Genomic DNA, 17,792 nt, shown 5'->3' with positions numbered 1-17,792 from the left:
TGTAACCCGTAATGGGGAACGTGGCTGTGCTTCCCTTCCCCATCGGCCACGCCCACGCAACAACATGTCTTGCAATTGGCTTGGTAAATAAATGGCCATAACTTGGGAAGCACTTGTCCGATTAATATCAAACCTTGAAAAGGTACATCCTCAGGTCTACAGCAATATACCTGGCAAGTTTCAATTAGATCGGACCAGAGGTTGTCGAGAAACAGCGGTCACACACACACACACACACACACACACACACACACACACACACACACACACACACACACACACACACACACACACACACACACACACACACACACACACACACACACACACACACACACACACACACACACACACACACCTGGAATTATAGATAGATGTACTGTTCCCACCCCCCCCCGTGCTTGAGCTATTTGCAGGTTCTGTAGGCATAAACCATCGCCACCCACCCATGGACCTGAAAAAAAAAATGGTCTCGGTGTCTGTCTCTGTCTCTGTCTGTCTGTCTCTGTCTCTCTCGGTCTGTCTCTGTCTCTGTCTGTCTGTCTCTGTCTCTCTCGGTCTGTCTCTGTCTGTCTGTCTCTGTCTCTCTCGGTCTGTCTCTGTCTGTCTGTCTCTGTCTCTCTCTCTCTCGGTCTGTCTCTGTCTGTCTGTCTCTGTCTCTCTCGGTCTGTCTCTGTCTGTCTGTCTCTGTCTCTGTCTGTCTGTCTCTGTCTCTCTGTCTCTGTCTCTGTCTGTCTGTCTCTGTCTCTGTCTGTCTGTCTCTGTCTGTCTGTCTCTGTCTCTGTCTGTCTGTCTCTGTCTCTGTCTGTCTGTCTCTGTCTCTGTCTGTCTGTCTCTGTCTCTCTCGGTCTGTCTCTCTCGGTCTGTCTCTCTCGGTCTGTCTCTCTCGGTCTGTCTCTCTCGGTCTGTCTCTCTCGGTCTGTCTCTCTCGGTCTGTCTCTGTCTCTCTCGGTCTGTCTCTGTCTGTCTGTCTCTGTCTCTCTCGGTCTGTCTCTGTCTGTCTGTCTCTGTCTCTCTCGGTCTGTCTCTGTCTCTCTCGGTCTGTCTCTGTCTGTCTGTCTCTGTCTCTCTCGGTCTGTCTCTGTCTGTCTGTCTCTGTCTCTCTCGGTCTGTCTCTGTCTGTCTGTCTCTGTCTGTCTGTCTCTGTCTCTCTCGGTCTGTCTCTGTCTGTCTGTCTCTCTCGGTCTGTCTCTGTCTGTCTGTCTCTGTCTCTCTCGGTCTGTCTCTGTCTGTCTGTCTCTGTCTCTCTCGGTCTGTCTCTGTCTGTCTGTCTCTGTCTCTCTCGGTCTGTCTCTGTCTCTCTCGGTCTGTCTCTGTCTCTCTCGGTCTGTCTCTGTCTCTCTCGGTCTGTCTCTGTCTCTCTCGGTCTGTCTGTCTCTGTCTCTCTCGGTCTGTCTGTCTCTGTCTCTCTCGGTCTGTCTGTCTCTGTCTCTCTCGGTCTGTCTGTCTCTGTCTCTCTCGGTCTGTCTGTCTCTGTCTCTCTCGGTCTGTCTGTCTCTGTCTCTCTCGGTCTGTCTGTCTCTGTCTCTCTCGGTCTGTCTGTCTCTGTCTCTCTCGGTCTGTCTGTCTCTGTCTCTCTCGGTCTGTCTGTCTCTGTCTCTCTCGGTCTGTCTGTCTCTGTCTCTCTCGGTCTGTCTCTGTCTCTCTCGGTCTGTCTGTCTCTGTCTCTCTCGGTCTGTCTGTCTCTGTCTCTCTCGGTCTGTCTCTGTCTCTCTCGGTCTGTCTGTCTCTGTCTCTCTCGGTCTGTCTCTGTCTCTCTCGGTCTGTCTCTGTCTGTCTGTCTCTGTCTCTCTCGGTCTGTCTCTGTCTGTCTGTCTCTGTCTCTCTCGGTCTGTCTCTGTCTGTCTGTCTCTGTCTCTCTCGGTCTGTCTCTGTCTGTCTGTCTCTGTCTCTCTCGGTCTGTCTCTGTCTGTCTGTCTCTGTCTCTCTCGGTCTGTCTCTGTCTCTCTCGGTCTGTCTCTGTCTCTCTCGGTCTGTCTCTGTCTCTCTCGGTCTGTCTCTGTCTCTCTCGGTCTGTCTCTGTCTCTCTCGGTCTGTCTCTGTCTCTCTCGGTCTGTCTCTGTCTCTCTCGGTCTGTCTCTGTCTCTCTCGGTCTGTCTCTGTCTCTCTCGGTCTGTCTCTGTCTCTCTCGGTCTGTCTCTGTCTCTCTCGGTCTGTCTCTGTCTCTCTCGGTCTGTCTCTGTCTCTCTCGGTCTGTCTCTGTCTCTCTCGGTCTGTCTCTGTCTCTCTCGGTCTGTCTCTGTCTCTCTCGGTCTGTCTCTGTCTCTCTCGGTCTGTCTCTGTCTGTCTGTCTCTGTCTCTCTCGGTCTGTCTCTGTCTCTCTCGGTCTGTCTCTGTCTCTGTCTCTGTCTCTGTCTCTGTCTCTGTCTCTGTCTCTGTCTCTGTCTCTGTCTCTGTCTCTGTCTCTGTCTCTGTCTCTGTCTCTGTCTCTGTCTCTGTCTCTGTCTCTGTCTCTGTCTCTGTCTCTCGCTTTTGCAGCCTGTGGCTGCTGGCTGCATCATGGGTTGGGACGTGGCTATGCCGCTGATGCAGTGTCCCCCTTACCAGTACACTGGTGCTCATTTTGCTGACCTCGGAAGGATGACAGGCTGAGTCAACCTCCTGGTGTATTTTAATTCAGCGGCCAAAGGGGCTTGAACTCAGGACCCTAGGATCCCAAGCCGCCACCCTAACCACTAAGCCAACACTAGGCTGCACAATGGCCACTACTTACCCACCAATGCTGGGCTGATATCTGTATCGGTAATCAGCACAGGCCGATATTGAAAATTTTGGGGTAATCAGCATCGGTCAATTGGAATCAGTGTGAGTGCCGATTACCGATTGCAGTACCATACTGTGTACAATCCAAAAACCTTGAGTAGCTTCCACTCTTGTCTAAGGCGAAGTTCAATAAACAAATTGAAAAAACAACATTGCATTATAGACGTTTAAAGATGTGTAAAACATTAATCTTTATAAACAGCTGGCAATTGTCGTGCGACGGTTAGAAAAAAATATTTGGCTCGGTAATTTGGAAAACATGTTAATATGGCAAACAGCTTGGAAACCGGGTGTTATCAAATATATTTTTCTTTGAAACTCACAAACAAAAACAACATAACCTTTCTAAAGCACACCCGATTCATATTAAAAAAAAACTAGAGTAATTCGACTGCGCGCAGCCGACGGGTATGCCTCCGCTCTCCCGCACAAACACTTGATTGACATTTTGACCCTTGACCTTTATCATATCTGGCCCAAAATCTAATCAGTTAATTGCCCTGTCTAACTTTACCTTGGTACCAAGTTTGATGAAATTATGTACAATATTTCTTGAGTTTGGGCATAAACAGTAAAATTTCAGAGTTTGACCTTGACCTTTATCACATCTGGCCCAAAATCTAATCACTTAATTGCCCTGTCTTACTTTACCTTTTTACCAAGTTTGATGAAATTCTACAATTTGCTTCTCGAGTTATCACGTAAATGAAAATCCAGACAGACGGACGGACGGACAACCCGGAAACATAATGCCTCCGGCACCCTTGGTGAATAAAAACAATTCCTTTAGAAACAGCCACGAGTACAAAGGAAAATGCGATCACTCATACACTGCTGAGGTTAAAGTTAAAACCTACTGTTCCTCCTTCATGGCCGTACAAAGGTAATGTGTTACCAGAGCACAGCTATCAAGGTAATGGTTGGCCTCCCACTGAGTTTGTTAAATAACCAGTTGAGTAGCCCCCCTGTACTCTGATGCCACCATTTACAACACGATTCAATGGCCAATCGATTTACATACTGTATAAACGATTGTTTGGAACGGAACCCCTTTGTAACCCGGGGGCGCCCTGTACTATGTGTTGTATAAAAGTTGCTTTTCACATGACCAAACAAGTATGAAACACTTCATATTATATCTGTCAATAGCTTATCTTTAACATAGCTCACGGTGAGATAGTTGGAAGGACTTCAATATAGCTCACTGCAACCCCCTGTGACCTAACCCCCTTTTTCCCATTGAAACAATGCCCCGACATTTGCGTATTGGAGATTTGCGGCGGTTTTCAAGAATGTATTCAACAAAGTTGTGGACAAGTTATGACAAAACTTGGTGAATGAGTTGGTTAGGTGACAAGAACAAGCCAATTACATTTTGGTTCAGGTCTGGATCCAAATCCGGCCTATCAGTGGGATACAAAATGTAAACTGTTCAGCCTGGCAGAGGTACGTGTTCTACCGAGTGCTATTCTGGTTTGAACACGAGTTGACATATCCCATCACATAACACAATAAAATCGAAACAATTTTGAATCAAACGATATTAAAAGCTTTGTTGTCAAGCTAATTTTGTCGAAAATTTAATGAAGCCGTTATATCAAAGTACACTGGGAAACTAGAACGGCACTGACTAGAGAGCATACCTCCACCATGCTGAACAGTTTACGTTTTGTATCCCACTGATAGGCTAGATCTGCATACAGACCTTAACCAAAATCTAATCGACTTGTTTTTGTGACACACCCAACCGGTCCACCAAGTCTTATCTGAATCTGTCCACAATGTTTTGATATATCATGCTATATTTTGGCCCCATCTCTCAATGATGATGAATCACTGAAAACAATTCTGATATCCGGATCTGGATGTTCACCAAAATATAATCCTTGTGACACTCCCAACCTTCCCACCAAGTTTGGTTCAAATCTGTCCAAAACTTGAGATATCATGCTCAAAGACAGACAGAGACAAACAAACAAACAAACAGGGGTGAAACATAACCTCCATCCACCTTAGGTGGCAGCGGTATTTGTCAGTGACGATGCAAACAGATTCTCAATCTGAAGATCAAACGAGCCCCTAAGTTAACCACTTGTCCTCCTCATACCACATCAAAGCACCAATTTATACCTCGGATTTTTTGCACTTTCTGTCGAGCACTTTCTGCAATAACTTTCTGCGATGACGGCTCAATATGGGTGGACGTGGAGGAGATGCACAAACTGGGCGTCGGCGAGGGGCCCTGGAGGGTAGGACCAGTTGGTTACTCTCATCCAAACCCTTCAGATCAAAGCCTGGGCATGGCAACAGGGAAGAGATAGTAGAGATGAAAGTACACCATGGATGAACAAATAAGGATTCAAAAACAATTGCCGTAACCAGAAAATGTTGGCGTTTGGATCAACTGTTTGACATAATGGTCCAAGTGGTTGCCTAGTGACATTATTACAAGGTATACAACATGAATATCAAGGCCACAGCTCTTTCTGCTAATAATTAGCTTGTCATTTATTTTTTTTTTGAAGCATCTTATATTCGACCCCATTTTAGCTCACCTAATCGAAATCCTCTTAAACAAGGAAATGCAAGGATTTACAAGGTATTTCAATACAGGAGGGAGGCCATTAGGCCCATCAAGCCAATACAATCATGCCAACATACGAATACTGCCCCATACATGATCCAACTAAATTATAAAACAATTCACTGGCTCCAAGGTCATGACCATTGCAGGGAGGCAATTTCATGCTTTCAATCTGGCAACACAAAAAGGTAGGTTATAAAATGTTGATCATATAAAGAGACACCGTAAATATTTTATCATTTGAACTGTGGCAGGTGAGCGTACCATGAGCTGATCCTCAGAGATCAGTCAAGCTTGGCCTGGGATCAATCTCGTTGCTCTATGCTGAACCCTTTTTATTACAGCTATGTCCTTTCTCAGATGTGGTGACCAAGATTCTTCACCATATTCCAGATCCATCCATTTGGACCATGCTCTGTACAGAGCGTCGATGCTGCCGAAACATTCTCCTGGGCTGTTGGGCACGGTCCTGGACGGATCGCCACTCCGACGCAGGATACTTGAATGGCTCAATCATCCCAGAAAAAATCTGGTACTCATTTTGCTGATCTCAGAAGGATGACAGGCTGAGTCAACCCCACCTGGTATTAATTCAATAGCGGAAAGGGGTTTTAACTCAGGACCCTAGAATCCATCCATCCATCCATTGGGACCATACTCTGTGCAGAGTGTTGGTGCTGCCTAATCAGTCTCCTTGGCTATTGGACACAATCCTGGACGGGTCGCCACTACGACACAGTATACCAGCATGATGGTACTCATTTTGCTGACCTCAGAAGGATGACAGGCTGAGTCAACCCCACCTGGTATTAATTCAATAGCGGAAAGGGGTTTTAACTCAGGACCCTAGAATCCATCCATCCATCCATTGGGACCATACTCTGTGCAGAGTGTTGGTGCTGCCTAATCAGTCTCCTTGGCTATTGGACACAATCCTGGACGGGTCGCCACTACGACACAGTATACCAGCATGATGGTACTCATTTTGCTGACCTCAGAAGGATGACAGGCTGAGTCAACCCCACCTGGTATTAATTCAATAGCAGAAAGGGGTTTTAACTCAGGACCCTAGAATCCATCCATCCATCCATTGGGACCATACTCTGTGCAGAGTGTTGGTGCTGCCTAATCAGTCTCCTTGGCTATTGGACACAATCCTGGACGGGTTGCCACTACGACACAGTATACCAGCATGATGGTACTCATTTTGCTGACCTCAGAAGGATGACAGGCAGAGTCAACCCCACCTGGTATAAATTCAACAGCCGAGTGAGATTTGAACTCAGGATCCTAGAATCCCAAACCCACAATCATACCCATTAAGCCAGCACCAGGCATGTGGGCCCCATCATATTCCGTATCTTCATTCAATGATCACTCTGAGTCTCTGGAAAATCCTGTATCTCTTTGAAGATAAATCCAATCTCTGCTGTAACATTTCTCATCCTACTGACAGACAGGCAACATCCTCTTCATATTCCAGATGAGAGCTAAAAAAATTCCTGGACAAAGCTGACATGACGTCTTTTGATTTAAAATTTATCTCAACGAATGCAATCTAAAACCCGATTATAAAAACGACTGCCTGGCACTCTGCTGTCTGCTTACACCTGCATGTATTACCACCCCAGATCCTTCTCTTGTGCCACACCCTCCAAGATTGGCCATTGCATTATGTACTCCATAGTTTCATTATCCTCACCCAACCCCAGAACTTTACATGTATTTTTTGTTGCACTGCATCTGCCAATCTGGGAAAGCATCTCAACATTCCTGAATCTGATGAACCCTCACCCCACTCCCCTCTCCCCCACCCTCTCTGCAATCTACAAATATGGAACGCTTCCTCTTCAACCAACTGTCTAAATCAGTGGCATATATTAGAAATAATAATGATCCAAGAACCGATCTCCACGTGCCCCACAACTTACATCCTCCCATTCACAACCATTCTTCGCTGCCGATCACCAAGCTAGTTTCCAATTCAGTTAGCTCCTCTATCAAATACTGCATAAGCACACACCTTAACCAACAGCCTTCTGAATTGTACCTTTTCAAAAACTTTAAGTCGAGATAAACTCTATCCACCAGACTTCCCTGATCCACCCAATCAGAAACCACTTCCAATAAATTTAAGCATTATTCCCCTTAGTAAATCCAGATTGCCGACCTTAACAGGTCTATAGTTCCCCAATTCTTCTCTGAATCCTTTCTTAAATAATGGTGTTGTATTTGATACTCTCCAATCCTCCGGTACTATCAGGTCAGGTTCGATCTGTGACCTGCTACAGGTACCATGTAAACCTGTACTAACCTGTTCCATGGTCGGGTTGTCGGCGACTAAACCGTCTCCCCCACCAGCTTTCTGGTGAGGAGGGTGTTTGGATATGGACACCCAGCAGGATTAAAAACAAAACCTGTCAAAGGGCGGAGGAGCTCCTTGTGAGCCAACGGCCATCCATATCTAGTGCCCAACTGTGTCTGCGGACGTCCTCCTGCAGTTGGGTCACTTATTAGGAGGTTGGTGGCAGGATTTGCACTCCGGCCACCGTAAAACCCTTCATTCCGCAAAAACGCAAAAAAAATCTGAAAACCCACTCCGTGGGAGTACCTCCTGTGCAGCTTCCCTTCGCAGGGCAGCTCACCGGATGACGGGATTGGGGCAAAGCCTTCGGGACCCCCAATCTTTGATAGGAGGGAAACCACGGGGTAACATCCCTGGGTCAGATTGCGGGAGAGTGTGTCGGAGTGGTGCTGAGGTGTCGTCCACCAGACGGCGGTCTCCTTGGGTTAACCTGAGGCGGTCCCTTCGGGTGGGTGCCTGGAATGTCCTATCCCTAAGAGAGGATGATCACCTGTCTCTGTTATCATCTGAGCTCAAGCGTTTGGACATCGGGATTGCAGCTCTCTCTGAGGTTCGGAGACCGGATTGCGGAGAGATAATGGTGGGTGGTTACACCTACTATTGGTCTGGTCGCTCTGATGGTTACCATACCCAAGGAGTTGCTGTAGCTGTGTCCAATAAGCTGACCCCAATGATAATTGAGGTAACACCGGTCAACGAGCGTATTATGAGATTAAGGATTCATCACTCCTTAGGTGTCATTTCCCTGGTCTCTGTTTATGCTCCGACTGAGGCGAGTGATCTCACCGTGAAGGATGCATTCTACGCCACACTCGAGTCTGTGGTTGATCAGTGCCCCAGACGAGATACACTTCTAGTCTTGGGGGATTTCAATGCATCGACTGGAACTGATAGGGACGGTTATGAGGTGTGTGTTGGTCCCCATGGGTCAGGAACTATGAACCAGAATAGCACTAAGTTCCTTGACTTTGCAAGAAGTCATGGACTTAGGGTGGCTGGTTCATGGTTTCAGCGCCCACAAGCTCATCGCTGGACTTGGTATTCCAACGCTGGCGGTGTGGCAAAGGAGATTGACCATGTCCTCATTGACGGTCGTTGGAGGATGATCCAGAACTGCAGGGTCTACCGGAGTGCTCAGTTCCTCAATACTGACCACAGGCTTGTTGTAGCAACTCTAAAGCTGCACTTTAAATCCTGGAGAATGGTACCATCCCAGCTGAGACTGGATGTTGCAAAGCTCAGGGATGAGAGAGTAGCTGAGGAGTTTGCGAACAGGCTGAGTGGACACTTGGGGGGTCTGGGTGCTTTGGGGGGTCCTGAAAAGTTGTGGAGCGCCTTCAAGACCACCGTCCTTGAAGTTGCCGGTGGATGCCTTGGAGCTCACCGGAGGGCAAAGAAGAATTTTGTCTCTCAAGGGACACTGGATACCATTGACCAGAGTCGCAGGGCCAGGCTGAATGGCAGAGCTGAGCTGTTCAGGGAGCTGAGGCGTAAAACTGTACGTGCACTGAGGGTGGACAAGGAGGCCTATGTGCGAGGAATCTGTGAGGGGGTAGAGCATCACCTGTGGACAGGTGATTCTCGTCCCGCTTACAGGGGAATTCGCGCATTACGTTCATCCAAGCCCATCCCTCGGAGCACTACAGTTCGAGCAGAGAGTGGTAGGCTCTTGACAGAGGAGTTTGAAGTGAAGGCCCGCTGGGCCGGTTACTTTGAGCGGTTGTACCAGGCTGATCCCCCAACTGTCGAGTTGGACGTTAAGGGTGTTACAATCCCTGTTGCTGACCCTCGAATCAACTGTGGTCCACCTACGCTTGTGGAAACACGGGCTGCGGTGAACCAGTTGAAACGGGGCAAAGCTCCAGGGATCTGTGGCATCCATGCCGAACTTCTCAAGGCTGGTGGAAATGCTGCACTCGTGTCGTTGCATGCAGTTTTGTGCTCTGCCTGGAACACAGGCATCATCCCAACTGACTGGAAGAGGGGCCTTGTTGTCCCTCTCTGGAAAGGGAAGGGTGATCGCCAAGACTGCAACAACTACCGAGGGGTGACGCTGCTCTCAGTGCCGGGCAAGGTCTTTGCTCGGATAATTCTCGATAGGGTTCGCCACCATCTGCTTGAGCACCAGCGTCCAGAGCAGTCAGGCTTTACACCAAAGAGGTCAACGATTGACCGTATCCTTGCACTTCGTGTCCTCGCCGAACGCAGACGAGAGTTTTGGCAGGGGCTGCTTGCAGCCTATGTTGATCTCTGTAAAGCGTTCAATTCAGTGAATCGGGATGTCCTCTGGAGGATTCTTGGTCTTCGTGGGGTGCCACCAAAACTGATCGATCTGATGTCTGAACTCTACTCTGGTACTGAGAGTGCTGTGAAGTGTGGTGGTACCATCTCTGACTTATTTCCAGTTGTTACTGGAGTTCGTCAGGGATGTGTACTTGCCCCCACACTTTTCAGCACTTGTATGGACTGGATTCTAGGGAGGATGTCGGAGAGATCAAGTTGCGGTGCGTCATTTGGGAATGTCAAGATCTCGGACCTTGACTTTGCAGATGATGCAGTCATCTTTGCGGAGACTTTAGACATCCTCTTGGGGGCCCTCGAGGTGCTGAATGAGGAGTCGGAGCCCTTGGGATTACGGGTTTCTTGGGTCAAAACTAAGATCCAGGCTTTCGGTGACATCTTGGATGCTGCTGTCCTGTCTGTGTCTGTTTGTGGTGAGGATGTTGAGGTCGTGGAGAGATTCACTTACCTTGGCAGTGATATTCATGTCTCTGCTGGCTGCGAGTCAGAGGTCAATAGACGTCTGGGTCGGGCCTGGGGAGTCATGGATTCACTGGATCATGGGGTGTGGCGCTGCCGGTACCTGTGCGGGAGGACGAAAGTCCGAGTCTTCAGGTCCTTGGTACTTCCAGTCTTGCTCTATGGGTGCGAGACTTGGACTCTGACCAAGGATCTGAGACGGAGACTTAATTCCTTTGGTACCAGGTCTCTTCGGAGAATCCTTGGCTATCGCTGGTCGGATTTTGTGTCCAACGAGCGGTTGCTGAGAGAGACTCGGATGAGATTTGTTACCTGCATAGTCCGTGAGCGTCAGTTGCGGCTGTATGGACATGTGGCTCATTTTCCTGACTCTGATCCTGCTCACCAGATTCTCTCAGCGAGGGAGTCTCATGAGTGGAGGAGGCCAGTGGGTCGACCACGTGCCTCATGGTTGCAACAGGTTGACCATCATCTCAAGGAGATGGGGATGGGCCTGGCATCTGCCTGGGGGATGGCCAGACGGAGGCCCCTGGAGTACCGGCGGAAAGTGGACGCAGCGACATGCTGTTCTGGCACATGCTCCCATACCTGACCTGACCTCCGGTACCTGTCCTGATTCCAGTGAGCCACTGAAAATATCCGTCAACATCTCACTTACCTGCTCAGCCACCTCTCCCTCGATACTCTCAGATGCATATTATATCTGGCCTTATGTACTCTTAGATTTATTTACTTCCTACACTCCGACGTGGATCCAAGAAGCCCTCGTTCATCTGCCAGATATATACTTTTAGTTATGAGAAGTTCCCCCGACTGTTCTTGTGTAAATGTTGAAGCAAAACCCATACCTGTCAAGTATGTGTATATTTTATATACACACATATACATCAAAGTCAATATATAGATACATATTCATATAGATACATACTAGATGACCCAATTCTTCTCTGAATCATTTCTTAAATAATGGTGTTGCATTTGATACTCTCCACCCCTTGGGTGGATGGGTTGATGAAAAAAATCATTTCAAGAAAACAAAAAAAGATAGCTCCAGCAAACCATACCACTGAGGTTGCCCTCAGCTGAATCTTAACTGAATATGAATATATGTGTGTGTGGGTGTATATATACATGTGTGTATCCGTCAATATACCTGGCAATATACCTGGCAAGTTTCAATTAGATCGGACCAGAGGTTGTCGAGAAACAGCAGACACACACACACACACACACACACACACACACACACACACACACACACACACACACACACACACACACACACACACACACACACACACACACACACACACACACACACACACACACACACACACACACACACACACACACACCTCTCTCCCCTCTTTTTATGTTCATTCATTACCCTGCTTGTTTATCTGTTACCCCCATCGCCTCACTCTTCGATGAGCCCCACTTTAATATAGAACCTCATTTCCTCCCCCTTCACCTTCTCCAAAGTCTAAAACATACTTGGGGGGGATCTAAAAGAAGAAGCTGTTACTCGTTTTGAAAACAGAAAGAAACAAAGTCAATCACATTCTGTCGAACTTAAACATTAGAAGGACAAAGCAACGAGTGAAAGACGTCTCGTCGTGGATAAGATCACTGGCGAGCTCGAACTGTTACCATCCATTTCGATTTCAATGTTCAGCGTTTCCTTGTCCTCTTCCAAAACCTCGGTCTTATTCTGCACACGGCCCGCATGGTTGAAATGCTTTCTTCGACGCGCCATGGAATCTGAAAGTCAAGTGTGACAAAGATCCAATATCCACAACGACCACGAAGCTGACTGAATAACACTGAATAAGATCGCGACTCACGGCGTTAAATTGCTCAACATCAAAATCAATATTTTGCAGACAGTATATTCAAGGATATGCCACCCTTCGAGCTGTTATACCTGACAGATTCTATCGTAGATACTCACGTAGATATGATATAAAACGGTTTACGACCACGTGACGAGCAAAAAATTTCCTCAACAGCAAGCGCCAACAACAACAACAACAACAACAACAACAACAACAACAACAACAACAACAACAACAACAACAACAACAACATGACGTACTGTACCAGCACGAACGGTGCAGCACATGCTTTCTTCCACACCGTCTTTCAAAATTTCACAGCGTTTTCCGTAATATTTTGATGTACTCTCACAATATGAAGGAAAAATTGTTTTAAAAATTTCCAGATCGCATCATTTGTAGAAAGTACGTGTAAAGGTGGAAGATCAGCATCACTAAACAGAACACTGTTTATACACCATCCGTCAAGTCTCCGTCCTCATCGAACTGATAAACTCATGCAAAAAGGAAGATGATAAAAACCAAACACCTTCTAATAATCAAAGGAGGTTCATAAGTATTTACAAGGGAATACAAGGAAATTCCCAAGGAAATCAGACAGGCGGAGGCCATTCAACCCGTCCGTCATGCCTGCGCGACATCAACACCACACTGATTTATGAACACCACACTAATTTAACAACACCACACTAATTTATCAACGCCACACTAAATTCATCAACACCACACTAATTCATCAACACCACACTAAATTTATCAACACCACACTAATTTATCAACACCACAATAATTTATCAACACCACACTAATTTATCAACATCACACTAAATTTATCAACACCACACAAATTTATCAACACCACCATAATGCCAAATCATTATGCGGATCATAACGGATGATCCGCTGTGGCGACCCCGAATGGGAGCAGCCGAAAGACGAACAACAACAACTAAATTATCAACAACACACTAATTTATCAACACCACACTAAATTTATCAACACCACACTAAATTTATCAACACCACACCAATTTATCAACACCACACTAATTTATCAACACCACGCTAATTTATCAACACCACACTAAATTTATCAACACCACACTAAATTTATCAACACCACACTAAATTTATCAACACCACACAAATTTATCAACACCACACTAAATTTATCAACACCACACTAATTTATCAACACCACACTGATTTATCAACACCACACTGAGTTATCAACACAACACTAAATTTATCAACACCAAACTACCTTTATCAACACCACACTAAATTTATCAACACCACACTACATTTATCAACACCACACCAATTTATCAACACCACACTAATTTATCAACACCACACTAACTTATCAACACCACACTAAATTTATCAAAACCACACTAATTTATCAACACCACGCTAATTTATCAACACCACACTAAATTTATCAACACCACACTAAATTTATCAACACCACACTAAATTTATCAACACCACACTGATTTATCAAAACCACACTAATTTATCAACACCACACTAATTTAGCAACACCACACCAAATTTATCAACTCCACACAAGTTTATCAGCACCACACTAAATTGATCAACACCACACTAAATTTATCAACACCACACTAATTTATTAACACCACACTGATTTATCAACACCACACTAATTTATCAACACCACACTAATTTATCAACACCACACTAAATTTATCAACACCACACCAATTTATCAACACCACACTAAATTTATCAACACCACACTAAATCTATCAACACCACACTAAATCTATCAACACCACACTAAATCTATCAACACCACACGAATTTATCAACACCACACTAAATTTATCAACACCACACTAATTTATCAACACCACACTGATTTATCAACACCACACTGATTTATCAACACCACACTAAATTTATCAACACCACACTAAATCTATCAACACCACACTAAATCTATCAACACCACACGAATTTATCAACACCACACTAAATTTATCAACACCACACTAAATTTATCAACACCACACTAATTTATCAACACCACACTGATTTATCAACACCACACTGATTTATCAACACCACACTGAGTTATCAACACAACACTAAGTTTATCAACACCAAACTAAATTTATCAACACCACACTAAATTTATCAACACCACACTAAATTTATCAACACCACACTAATTTATCAACACCACACTAATTTATCAACACCACAATAATTTATCAACACCACACTAATTTATCAACACCACACCAAATTTATCAACACCACACTAATTTATCAACACCACACTAAATTTATCAACACCACACTAAATTTATCAACACCACACTAATTTATCAACACCACACTGATTTATCAACACCACACTGATTTATCAACACCACACTGAGTTATCAACACAACACTAAATTTATCAACACCAAACTAAATTTATCAACACCACACTAAATTTATCAACACCACACTAAATTTATCAACACCACACTAATTTATCAACACCACACTAATTTATCAACACCACAATAAATTATCAACACCACACTAATTTACCAACACCACACCAAATTTATCAACACCACACTAATTTATCAACACCACACTAAATTTATCAACACCACACTAAATTTATCAACACCACACTAATTTATTAACACCACACTGATTTATTAACACCACACTGATTTATCAACACCACACTAATTTGTCAACACCACACTAAATTTATCAACACCACACTAATTTATCAAAACCACACTAATTTATCAACACCACACTGATTTATCAACACCACACTAATTTATCAACACCACACTAATTTATCAACACCACACTAAATTTATCAACACCACACTAATTTATCAAAAGCACACTAATTTATCAACACCACACTGATTTATCAACACCACACTAATTTATCAACACAACACTAAATTTATCAACACCAAACTAAATTTATCAACACCACACTAAATTTATCAACACCACACTAATTTATTAACACCACACTGATTTATCAACACCACACTAATTTATCAACACCACACTAATTTATCAACACAACACTAAATTTATCAACACCACACTAAACGCAACACCCCTTAACGAGACCCCCACCAACACCATTCCGAACACATGCACACAATTACCCATGAATGCTCAAGCTACCTAAAAGTCCTGCCAACATCCTCATACCCCTCTCTCTTCATAACCTTCAGGTACCTATCTAATTCCAATTTAAACTTATCTCCTGTTACTGCTCCCACTACCTTTCCAGGGAGGCCATTAAACGCATTAACTACTCTTTGAGTAAAATAACCCTGCCTTACTACTGTTGTGGGCCGGGGTAAGAGCGACCGCTAGGTGGGGGAAGTTATGTCATCTCCCACCAAACTCCCGGAATTGTAGGCCGTCGCTCACGGACAACTCTGTGAGGCGGCGGGTCGCTTAACCGACCGTGGACACCAATACCTCCACCGCGTGGTGTAGGGTATTTTTGTCTAGAACCAATTTACCTAATTAACCATGCGGTGTTGTCTGCCGGAGAACCACGCCCTCAGTACGCCTTACCCAATCCGGATCACTCCACCAACTACCAACCACCAACCACCCTTCTGGATCGGATGCAGCCGAGCGGAACCACCAAAGACTTGAATGAACAGATTATCGGGGATAAAGATCCGGCTAAAAACTCAGATCCGAACCATGCTGGACCAATGGAGGAAAAGACAAAAACGAACTGGGAACATTTCTACAATAATTTATCTACTATATGAATGGCAGTCCTTCTGTCTGTCTGTCTGTTGTTTTTGTAACGAATAAGCTCCTAGACCAGTGAACCGATCTTGATGAAACTTTACACATATATAGAACTAACATTCAGCTCCAGGATGCGCAAAGTGGCTCTCCATAAAAATGAAAAAATATATATAAAAAAAAAAAATTTATATATATATAAATATATATATATATATATATATATAAATATATATATATATGTAAATAAAATAAATAAAATTTCCATTACAAAAAAAAATGGCTTTCGAATAGTGCGCCGGCGTATTAATCATAACAAAAGGCTTCATGGTTAAAAACGCTCGGGTTTTTTGAAATACAAAATGTTCGTATTCGTTGACTTTTTAAACATACACATTCTCCTCCCGTTATTTGAATTCTCGAACTGCATGCGCACGGCAACAGCTAACTGCTGATCGATCTGCTCATGAAAGAGCCAGGCAAGCAGAGTCAGCTGCAGAGAGAGAGAGAGAGAGAGAGAGAGAGAGAGAGAGAGAGAGAGAGAGAGAGAGAGAGAGAGAGAGAGAGAGAGAGAGAGAGAGAGAGAGAGAGTAGTCTTACTGCTGATATATCTGCTCATGAACGAGCCAGGCAAGCAGAGTCGGCTGCAGAGAGAGAGCGTCGCCTAACTGCAAATAGAGCGTCACACCGACGGCCGAGAGAAGCACAAAACTCACGTTCCAGCTTTCTCGGTCCGGGTTTTGGCAGGACATCAAGGACAGTTGCCACTGCTGCTAGAAACATTGAGTGGCTCAAGGCCGCCTTCAACTATGACGTATCTGAGGATTACGGCAGCATAAAGCCTTCCTTCCATAAATCTGAGGAATAAAAGAAGCCTTCCCAATTTTCTCCATACAACTAATGCCTCAGTCTAACTAGCATGAGGAAAATAGGGCAAATTACCAGGTACTTCAGCTAGTTTACAATAAAGCGAGGAAAGTTATGTGGTACAGGTTTATTTTAAATTTTATACAGGTTTATACAGGTACAGGAAAACAGGTTTATTGGGGTGTTATGCAGGGGAAAGTGAGAGAAAGATGTAGTGCGACAATTTTACAGCAACTTACAAAGCAGACACAGAGCAGACTTGTCGCGAGAATAATACAGGCAAGATTTACAAGATTCGAATAACTTATACAGTTTCTATTTAAAGATGGCACCACACACTCAGACAAACACTCGGACAAAATAAACCCAGTTGAATGGCAAAGGATTTTTTCAGCCAGGGAGGGAGGGACCTGAGTTCCTGGGAAAGGAATGCTCCATGGTGTGGCACCTGGCAATGGTCGTGCGGCTCGGTCCATGTCCGCCTGCCTGGAGACCATGTCGGCGAAGGAGCCCAGGTCGAGTAGAGCGGAGTCCGAGGTGGGGATCCGGGTCTCCAGCTTACTCCCAAGACGACTCACTTTCCAGCTCACCAGACGACTCACTTTCCAGCTCACTCACTCTCCCTCTCAGCACACCAGACTATGACCCCTCTGACCCTCTCAGCCTCAACCAACGAACCCTCCGACTCTCTCAGCCTACAACAAACTCTCTCAGCCTCAACCAACAAACGCTCCGACCCTCTCAGCCTCAACCCTGAGGATCGTGTCGTAATTTATAGATCGCCCTCAGTGGGGAGGGGCCTTGGTGAAGCCGACATCACTGTTCGCCCTGATTGGACAGG

General features: G+C 45.1%; 1 protein-coding gene across 4 annotated transcripts in view; it reads right to left on the bottom strand.

Annotated features, from left to right (window-relative positions):
- Positions 1–12,609, bottom strand: part of DHX37 (DEAH-box helicase 37) — a 94,091-nt gene extending 81,482 nt beyond the window's left edge. Inside the window, exons 1-3 of one of the 4 annotated variants that reach the window (XM_085859821.1) lie at positions 12,573–12,609; positions 12,123–12,233; positions 4,894–5,057 (exon numbers count right to left, since the gene is read on the bottom strand). In XM_085859821.1, coding sequence (XP_085715947.1) covers positions 4,894–5,057; positions 12,123–12,233; positions 12,573–12,594 — 297 coding nt within the window. In that variant the 5' untranslated portion in view covers positions 12,595–12,609. Of the gene's footprint in view, positions 1–4,893; positions 5,058–12,122; positions 12,234–12,316; positions 12,529–12,572 lie in introns of those variants that run through there. The other 3 variants (XM_085859822.1, XM_085859823.1, XM_085859824.1) reach the window with 3 other exon arrangements.
- Between the last annotated feature and the right edge of the window lie 5,183 nt (positions 12,610–17,792).

The sequence above is a fragment of the Eptatretus burgeri genome, chromosome 16, assembly GCF_056783735.1.
Source record: "Eptatretus burgeri isolate ZD-2024b chromosome 16, Ebu_testis_v1, whole genome shotgun sequence".
NCBI lineage: Eukaryota > Metazoa > Chordata > Myxini > Myxiniformes > Myxinidae > Eptatretus > Eptatretus burgeri.
Note: the sequence above shows the minus strand (reverse complement) of the source record. Positions and strands in the feature narration are given on the sequence as shown.